A 9,712-nucleotide genomic window follows, 5' to 3' on the forward strand; every position below is an offset into this window, starting at 1 on the left:
TACAAATTCACACATGCACTTTCTTTACACATTCGCACACAAACACTTTGTTTTTTACATCATTTCATACATGAATTTTTTCATACACTTGCACACTTGCACTTGAGTCACCATTTGCATCAATCGACCTCTATGAGGTTTCCCTTTATTGGCCGTCACAATTCATGTGGTTTGGGACCAAAAACCTCACGAGAGACATCGTAGAATTTAGGATTGCATTTCTCATTCATTAGTCTTTGTCCAAATTGTGAATACATACTTTGGGTAGAAAAAATTAGGAAAATAAGGGTTAAATCACGCAACTAGCCTTGGCTAGGTCGAAGGGGTGCCTTGGATTTTTATCCTTGCCTTCCCCTTCGTCAAATGTGACTCCCGAACCTTTTTCTTTGTTTGCGTAGACTAGGAGTCGTTCAAAAGGGTTTCTTACTTTTTTCCTTAAAAATTTCACTTTTTGGGTGACTTGGTACACCCTAACTCTATACTAAGTGGCGACTCCATTTTTCATATAAAAAACCCTTTTTGAACTATTTTCTTGGGTCAAATCGTCGCATTTTCAAAAGTCCCATTTAAACCCATTTTTATTTTTATCAAAAAATTCACTTTTTCCAAACCAATAAAATCCCAAAAGCAATCATTTTATTTTTCCAAAAAATGGGGCGCGACAGTTGGCGACTCCACTGGGGAATTCCTAAGTGGGTCCAAGCATTTTGACTTAACCATTTGTTTCTTTTTTTTCTACCCTTTCTATGCATGGCATGTGGATATTAGGATTGCATTTTTTATTTTTAGGACCTTTTGTCTTATGTACGTAATCAAACCAATCCCTCGACTCACGAATGTATGTTTGAGTGAATGTTTACTTGTTATCTCGCGCTTGCATTGCATTTTTGGGAGGTATGGGTCACCCTAGAGCCTCGCGTTGGTTCTTGACCCTTGGTTTCCAAGTCTGAAGGCTCGGGGGACCTGAGCTTATCGAGTCTAGATGCATTAGTAAACCCTAACCTCATGCATCCATTTTAGCTTGCCTAGGGTAGAGTCAGCCATACCCTATTAGGGACACTATTCACGAGGGGAGGGGTCCAACCCCTTTCTTCTTTTTATTGCTTTATTTCCTTGTGTTGATTTTGTTGCTACAATGTGTTATGTGTATTTATCGGACTGAGTTAACTTTTCTTGGTTTTGTGTCCCAATTGCATTCACAAACCCTAGCAAATAAGAGGTCTGGCATGACTTTTTTTAGAAACCTACCCTTGTAGATAGGCTATTGCACATGTGAAAATTGTGATATATCTTGTTCATAAATTAATGCCATACCATTTTTAGGCCTACCCTTGGCACAAAAAGGGCCCCCCAAATAGGACATGCATCCGAATTGTTCAAATAATTACTAACTCATGTCTTTTTCTTTTTTTTTTCTTTTTTTCTTTTGAATAAATTGCAGAAATTCAGTAACGATTGGTTTATCTAAAGAAGCCTTTTGCATTCTCAGGTCAATTTTCAAAATAGCTTTTCGGAAAAGCCCCATTATTACGCGATCCCGAAGTAGAGCCCAAAGGAATCGTGTAGACATGAGTACTCAACCAGAATCATCCGATAAGGCCGTTGCAACTACCCAGCCGGAGGCCGCAAGTCCTGGGGTTCAGTTGACTGAATTACTCGCAAAATTTGGGGAAATGGCATCCGAAATGGCCGCTCAAAAGAGGTTAATCGACGAACTCGTTAGTAGCGGAGTACAACCTGAGCCTGTGCCCGTCACACAACCACAATCTGAACCATTTGTTATTCCTCCCAGCCAGACCACGTTACCATTTGTTATTCCGCCAATTCAAACCACGTTTGAGGGAATTGTCAACCCGCAATATGCTTATGCCCAAAATCCTCCGTTCTATCCTCCTTACGGGCCAGGCTATCAGCCTCAGGGTGTTCCCAACATACTTCCAGACCAACAAGCTTTTTATCAAACTACTGCAGAACCATTTGTGCCAGAACACACCATTCAAACTAAGCCGGAAGTGGGAGAGTCGTCTGCCCCAGTGGACATGAAGTTGCTTAAGCGACTAGATCGTTTCGATGAGTTTATCCGGAAAAGCCAAAGTTTAAGCAAGCCAGGAGTGTTGGACTATGATGATTTATGCCTATTTTCAAATGTACAGCTGCCCGTAGGGTTCAAGACCCCGAAGTTCAACAAATATGATGGAACGGGTAACCCTAAGACACACTTGCGCTTGTTTGCCAACAAGTTGGGCAAGCCAGTGGATGATGAGAACTTGCCGTTGAGATTATTTCCAGAGAGCTTAGAAGGGGACGCCCTTGATTGGTACTCGAATTTAAAGCCAGAGGAAGTGAAGACCTGGCTCGATCTGTCCAACGCTTTTATCAGACAATACGAGTATAACTGTGAGCTGGCACCAACCCGAACTACTTTGGAAGGAACAAAGAGGCGACCATCTGAAGATCATAAGACATATGCTAAAAGATGGAGAAAGATAGCTACGAAAGTGGAGCCTCCGATGACTGAGGATGAAATTATTCGCACATTTATAAAGGCACATGACCCTCCGTATTTTGAAGAAATTTTCCGTATGACTGGTTGTTCTTTTGCTGCAATTGTGAATAAACTGGAAGAATTTGATGACTTTGTAAGAGCCGGGAAAATTGTCAACGTCTCTGCTCTCAAATCCCAGTTGGATGCTTTGCAAAGTCAAGGAAGCAATGTAAGAAAGCCGTCGTTCAAAAAGAAGGAGGGGGAGGCAACCTTTATCTGGAACCAAAACCCTTCACCCAGACCCCGATATCAACACAATCCTACCTACCAACCACATTACCCTTACTACTCAAATCCGCATCCTGTATATACCACCAACATCCACCACCCTAGACCCCGCCCAAGCTATCCTAACCCACCTTCAGCCCCTTTTCAAATTTCTCAACCAAATCCACCCCAAAACAGACATCGCCCTCCATATAACCCAAGATTTCCTCCACCAAATAGACCTGTTTACAATCACCCTCAACCTCCTGAACCTTACAACCGACCACCTAGCCGTACATTTACCAGTTTAGGCAGGCCTCTGAACTAATTGTATGACCAGTTGAAGGCTGCCGGGAAAATTGGTACGGTGCCCCCTCCTACCTATCCATATGGCATGCCCGCGTGGTATAACCCGCAAGCTGTTTGTGCTTATCATTCAGGGGCACCCGGACATTCAACCATTGATTGCAAGGCCCTCAAGCATAAAGTTCAAGATATGATTGAAGCTGGAGAAATCGTGATCAGAAAAAGGGAGTCACAAGGGCCGAACGTAAATAGGAACCCTTTACCGGAACATGCCAATATCATTGGGGTTATTCTGGATGATACGGAGTATGTGGAACCGGTCAAAGAATTGACAAGGGAAGCTAAAGTGTTTGGGGTCACAGACCAACCCTTTGTCATAGAATTGCCACTTGAAGAGGACGAAAAGCCCTTTATTTTGGATCTCACGCCAGCCGAGAGTGAGGCTTTGGAGCCGGTGGTTATTGAATTCCCGCAGCAAGAGCCTGTTTTAAGCCTGCAACAAGTGCCATGGAATTATGATGAACCTGACGTACGGATTGGGGAAAAGTCAATTGCTAAAAAGGAAGTGTCAGTGGGCACCAGATCAGGAAAGGTTGCGAGTCCATTTGAAAATACCATTCCGATTCAAGCAAATAACTCCGAGCCGCTCGTCAAACCAACAATCACCGAGAAAGAAGCCTTGGATTTCCTTAAGAGACTTCAGAGAAGTGAGTACAATGTAGTTGAGAAGCTAAGTAAGTCGCCTGCCCAGATATCCATGTTGGATCTACTCTTCTCTTCAGATATGCATAGGGACGCGCTGATCGAGGTGTTGACCAAAGCTCAAATCCCTAAGGACATTTCAGTTGATAATTTCTCTCATGTAGTTGGAAATGTGTTATTTACCAAGCAAATCACTTTCTCTGACGAGGAATTGCCGGCGGAGGGCATTGGACATAATAAGGCCCTGTACATAGTTGTAAGGTGCAACGGAAAAATGCTGCCGAAGGTGTTGATTGACAACGGATCTGCGCTTAATATCTGTCCTTGGAGCACCTTGGAGAAGCTAGGATTGCAAGACATCAAGCTGAGGCCTTCAGGGACCGTAGTCCGAGGTTTTGATGGAGCACAAAGAGAGCCAATAGGAGAAGTAGACTTAGTGGTCGAGATGGGACCCGCACAATTTCAAATAACCTGCCAAGTCATGCACTTTCCTAGTGTTTACAACGTTTTGCTTGGAAGGCCCTGGATTCATAAGTCCGGAGCTGTGCCGTCTTCATTGCATCAGTTGCTGAAATTTGTAGTAAACGACAAGCTGATAACTATATTTGCCGAAGAGGATTGCCTTGTAATCACCGATTCCGAGTCCAAAGAAGAGGGTAGCCGAAGCTCCACAGTGACCCCTCATAGCACATCTGATATTGTCTCCGTCAGTTGGATAACAAAGGAGGAGCAAGCTCTATCAAGGGCCAGTGTCATGATGGCTGAAGAAATGATCCGTGGAGGCTATGAATTTGACAAAGGGCTGGGACGAGATCTGCAAGGAATTTCGAAGCCAGTGGAGATTATTGAGAAAAAGGATTCGTTTGGTTTAGGCTTCCGACCGACTGCTAAGGATATCAGAGAAATGAAGGAGCGCAAGAAAGCGGAGAAAGAAGGAAGACAAAGAGCTCTTGACATTCCACCCCTGCATTATACTTTCCCACGACCAGCCGAGGTGATCATGTCAGAAATCAACCCAGTTGACGAAATTGAAGCTAGTTTGGCCCGATTGTTCGTTGGGGCAACATTTGAAGATAGTGTTCCAGGCGAAGCTGAATTTCCTGACATCCCCGAAGGATCAATTCCCAATTGGACAGCCGAGTTCCTGCCCGTTCGGAAGGAGTTTCGGTAAACTGAAAGGGGTTTTTCATTCATGTGAATTCATGAAAAGTTGCATCTGTAAATAGCCAATGAAAACAATTTTACTTTTTGACTAACATTTTCGCATGTAAATATTGTTAAGTTTTCATTTCCATTTGCTTTCAATCAAAGGTTTTATGAAAATGTACAAGTTGTTCTTGTCATGTTGTTTTGTTTATTCATTTGTTTATATTTTCGTTGTATTGCTTGACCATTTGTTTGTTGTATGCTTATTTGCTTATTATCCCACATTCGTTAATTCTTTCAGATGGCCAAAAATAAAATTATTTGACCCTTTGGATATCACAATTCTGGAATTCGATAATGGCAATCTCTATATCACTCACGACTTGGAGGTCTGTGAATCCGAGCTCCAAAGCGAGAGTGATAATGAGGAAGTATTCGATTCTTTTGCAAAGGACCTTGAACAATATGAGGAAAAACCAAAACCGAACCTGGAAGAAACAGAAAAGGTTAACATTGGCACTGAGGATGAAGTTAAGGAGGTTCAAATTAGTATTCATTTGAGTGAAAGACAGAAAAATGAGATGCTTGAATTCTTGACCATGTTCCAGGATGTATTTGCGTGGTCCTATGATGATATGACTGGCATTTCAACTGACGTAGTAGTGCATAGGTTACCCACAGACCCTTCTTTTCCACCCGTAAAGCAAAAACCCAGAAAATTCAAACCAGATATGAGCCTCAAAATAAAAGAGCAAATTGAAAAACAACTCAAAGCCAACATTATCATTGTTTCCCATTACCCAATTTGGCTTTCGAATCCAGTCCCTGTTCCAAAAAAGAATGGAGAGGTGCGAGTTTGCGTTGATTATAGAGACCTTAATAAAGCCAATCCTAAAGATGATTTCCCTCTACCAAACATTCACATTCTCTTAGACAATACTGCCGGACATGAGATTGAATCCTTTTGTGATTGTTTTGCTGGCTACCACCAAATTTTGATGGCAGAGGAGGATAGGGAGAAGACTGCTTTCATTACCCCTTGGGGTACCTTTTGCTACCGAGTCATGCCTTTCGGTTTAAAGAATGCTGGAGCAACATATCAGAGGACCATGACAACCCTATTTCATGATATGATCCACCGGGAGATGGAGGTCTACGTGGATGATATTATAATCAAGTCTAAAAGGGCAGAGGACCACTTGGTTGATCTGAAGAAATTATTCGGGAGGTTACGGAAGTACAATTTGAAGCTAAATCCTGCAAAATGCGCCTTCGGAGCACCTGCGGGTAAGCTGTTGGGTTTCATTGTCAGCAAGAAGGGCATAGAGATAGATCCAGTCAAAATCAAAGCAATTCGAGATATGCCAGTGCCAAAAACTCAGAAGGACGTGAAAAGCTTCTTAGGGAAGATTAATTTTATTGGGAGGTTCATCGGCCAACTAACTGCCACATGCGAGCCGTTGTTCAAATTATTGAGAAAGAATGTGCCGTTGTATTGGAATGAGGAGTGTCAACAGGCTTTCGACAAGATTAAAGATTATTTGTTGCATCCACCAGTCTTAGTGCCACCCAAACCGGGCCGACCTTTGATTATGTATTTACCTGTACTCGATGGAGCAGTAGGGTGTGTTCTAGGTCAGCACGATGACTCTGGAAGGAAAGAACAAGCCATTTACTATCTAAGTAAGAAGTTCACGCAGTACGAGGCTAATTATTCATTCATTGAGAAAAGCTGTTGTGCATTGGCCTGGGCGGCTCAAAAGTTGAGACACTACTTGTTGAGCCATACCACTTATCTTATTTCCCGATCTGATCCTCTGAAGTTTCTTTTGGAGAAGCCGATGTTAACCGGACGCCTGGCCAAATGGCAGATAATTCTATCAGAGTTCGACATTGTTTTCACTTCACAAAAGGCGGTCAAGGGGCAAGCTATAGCTGATCATTTGGCGGAAAATCCAAGGGATGATGATTATCAGCCACTTCATACTTATTTCCCTGATGAGAAAGTTTTATTCGTAGGCGCTACAGATGATATGAGTGAACAAAGCCCTGAATGGAGGCTTTTCTTCGATGGAGCTTCGAATTCTCTCGGAGTTGGAATTGGAGCCGTTCTGGTTTCACCCGAAGGGAAACATTACCCTGCCGCTGCCAAATTGCAATTTGCCTGCACAAACAACATGGCTGAATATGAAGCCTGTATTTTTGGTCTCAAAATGGCTTTAGAAATGGAAATCAAAGAGTTGATAGCTTTCAGTGATTCAGATTTGCTCGTGAACCAAACTTTGAAGCAGTGGATAACCAAAGATTCAAAAATTCTACCCTACCATTGTAGTCTGCTCACTCTGGCCAAGCAATTTCAAAATTTGGAATTCAGACATCTCCCTCGAGCCCGAAACGCATTTGCTGATGCTTTGGCCACCTTGGCTTCCATGATCCAGTATCCAGATGAATTAAAGATCGAACCAATCCAAATTCAACTTCAAGACAAGCCTGCCCACTGCTGGGTTGCAGATGAGTCTTTTGACAATGTTCCTTGGTATAGTGATCTTAAGGAGTTTCTTAAAACTGGGTCTTACCCTCTGCATGCTAATACAAAGGACAAGAATTTTCTGCGTAGAATGGCTTCAAAATTTTTCTTAAATGGAGAAGTGTTATACAAAAGAACCTCAGATTTGAACCTTTTAAGGTGCATTGATGAAGATGAAGCTCAACATATGATGAAAGAGGTGCATAGTGGCGTTTGTGGACCTCACATGAACGGCCATTTGCTAGCGAAAAAAATCATGAGAATCGGATACTTCTGGCTTACCATGGAGCATGATTGTATAGATTTTGTCCGGAGATGTATAAAATGCCAAATGCACGGTGACATTATACGCGCTCCACCCACTGAACTGCATAGCATGACCGCCCCATGGCCCTGTTTAATGTGGGGTATGGACGTGATTGGTACAATCGATCCTCCCGCTTCAAATGGACATCGATTTATATTGGTGGCGATCGAGTACTTTACCAAATGGGTTGAAGCGGAGTCATTCAAACATGTCACGAAGAAGGTAGTGGCCAATTTCTTGAGGGATCACATCATCTGTCGTTTTGGAGTACCCGAAACCCTTATTACAGACAATGCTAAGAATCTGAACAATGACATGGTAGATGGACTATGTGAGCAGTTCAAAATCAAACACCGCAATTCTGCCATTTATAGGCCTCAGATGAATGGAGCTGTAGAAGCCGCAAATAAGAATCTGAAGAAAATTATTCGCAAAATGACAGAAAAGCATCGCGATTGGCATGAAAAGTTGCCTTATGCATTGATGGCGTACCGGACTTCTATTCGGACATCGACTGGGGCAACGCCATATTCACTTATGTATGGGATGGAAGCTGTATTACCAGCTGAGGTTGAAATTCCGTCGCTACGAATCCTTATGGAAGCTAAATTGGAGGAGGCCGATTGGATCAAGCAGCGCCATGAGCAATTGACTTTGATAGATGAGAAGCGATTCAATGCTATCTGTCATGGGCAATGCTATCAAAAACGTGTGGCCCGAGCTTACAACAAAAAAGTCCATCGGCGGGCATTTGAAGAAGGTGATAAGGTACTGAAGCGAATTTTGTCAATGCAAGATGAAGCTAAAGGCAAGTTCGCTCAAAATTGGCAAGGGCCGTTCATTATCCAAAAGGTATTACCTGGCGGAGCTCTTATTTTGGCGGAAATGGATGGACGGGTTTTCCCTCAACCCATCAACTCAGATATGTGCAAAAAGTTTTTCATTTGATCATGCAAATTTTCTTTAGAAATTCATGCAAATGGCGAAAATGCAAGTCAGGCCATCTTCTTTTACACTAAAAACATTTTATCTCTACTTGTCCCCTTTGAGCCGTCAGAATTGACAAATTTCGTTTGATAACTCTTGAGAATTGCAAACCCCACACTGGGGCAAATTTGTTTCGGAAAAAAAAAAAAAAAAAAAAAACCCTACACTGGGGCAAATTTAGTTTTCAAAGAAAAATGCAAAAAGTGAGGAAAATACAATGAAAAATGCAAAGAGAGAAAAACTGATCAAACTGGGGCAAATTTTCCTCAGTTTCGGAGTTGTTTTCAAAAGGGTGCAATCTCAAGTTATTTCACCCCTCGTATCAAATCTGCTTTCAAGCCTCAACCTTTCTTGAAAAACACCCTACCGGATCTCATTACAAAAGCCCAAAGTCCTGGTTTTCGTCACTTGCTGCATTTCTATTAGGAAATTTGTTAATCAACTGGCAGGTGATGTCTATAATGCTTTCGCCTAATCTCACAAGGGAAATGCATTCTACTGATGACAGAAATCTTCAATTCATATTTCTGAGCCGATAATGGTCGAGATATTTCATGGTTCTCTAGGTGAAAACCCGAAAGGGCGCCTCGAAAAAAAAAGGAAAGAAAGAAAGAAAAGAAAAGAAAAGAAAAAAAAAACAACAAAAAGGGTGGGGGCAACCTTGGTGAAAACCCGAAAGGGCGCCAAGGTAGGTTTTCTCGACAGACAAGCTCAAGAAGGAACAGCCGGTGACCTGGTTCATTTGGGGTTTTCCTCATATTTGTGATACTTCTGCCAATATCGGATTCCGAAGAGAAAATATCCAAAGTTTTGAATATGATATTCGTTGGTTAAATTTGTATTTGTTCTTTACAAATATTCTTTTGCAAAATGTATCTTTATAAACCTCTTGGTTTTCTCAAATTATTTGTGTGTGAATGCTTATGATTGTCTACATTCTTTTGCATGCTCATCTTTGCCTAACATAGGAAATCATCTTGCATAT

At 42.1% G+C, this 9,712-nt stretch overlaps 1 protein-coding gene across 1 annotated transcript; it reads left to right on the forward strand.

Annotated features, from left to right (window-relative positions):
- Positions 1-1,673: 1,673 nt before the first annotated feature.
- LOC140038979 (uncharacterized) lies at positions 1,674-9,266 on the forward strand. Its single transcript, XM_072084758.1, has 4 exons — positions 1,674-2,397; positions 2,491-2,714; positions 3,093-4,754; positions 9,177-9,266. Exons 1-4 carry the CDS (start codon positions 1,674-1,676, stop codon positions 9,264-9,266), a joined length of 2,700 nt encoding a protein of 899 aa, XP_071940859.1.
- Positions 9,267-9,712: the final 446 nt, after the last annotated feature.

Source organism: Coffea arabica, chromosome 1c, assembly GCF_036785885.1.
Source record: "Coffea arabica cultivar ET-39 chromosome 1c, Coffea Arabica ET-39 HiFi, whole genome shotgun sequence".
NCBI lineage: Eukaryota > Viridiplantae > Streptophyta > Magnoliopsida > Gentianales > Rubiaceae > Coffea > Coffea arabica.

What these genes read in the sequence shown, in the direction of transcription:
- LOC140038979 (XM_072084758.1), top strand. Translation starts at nt 1,674, where the DNA reads ATGGCATCCGAAATGGCCGCTCAAAAGAGGTTAATCGACGAACTCGTT. An exon ending in TGCAAAGTCAAGGAAGCAAT is followed by an intron (nt 2,715 to 3,092) that starts GTAAGAAAGCCG and finishes TTGTATGACCAG; the next exon opens with TTGAAGGCTGCCGGGAAAAT. An exon ending in CTTTCCCACGACCAGCCGAG is followed by an intron (nt 4,755 to 9,176) that starts GTGATCATGTCA and finishes ATCAACTGGCAG; the next exon opens with GTGATGTCTATAATGCTTTC.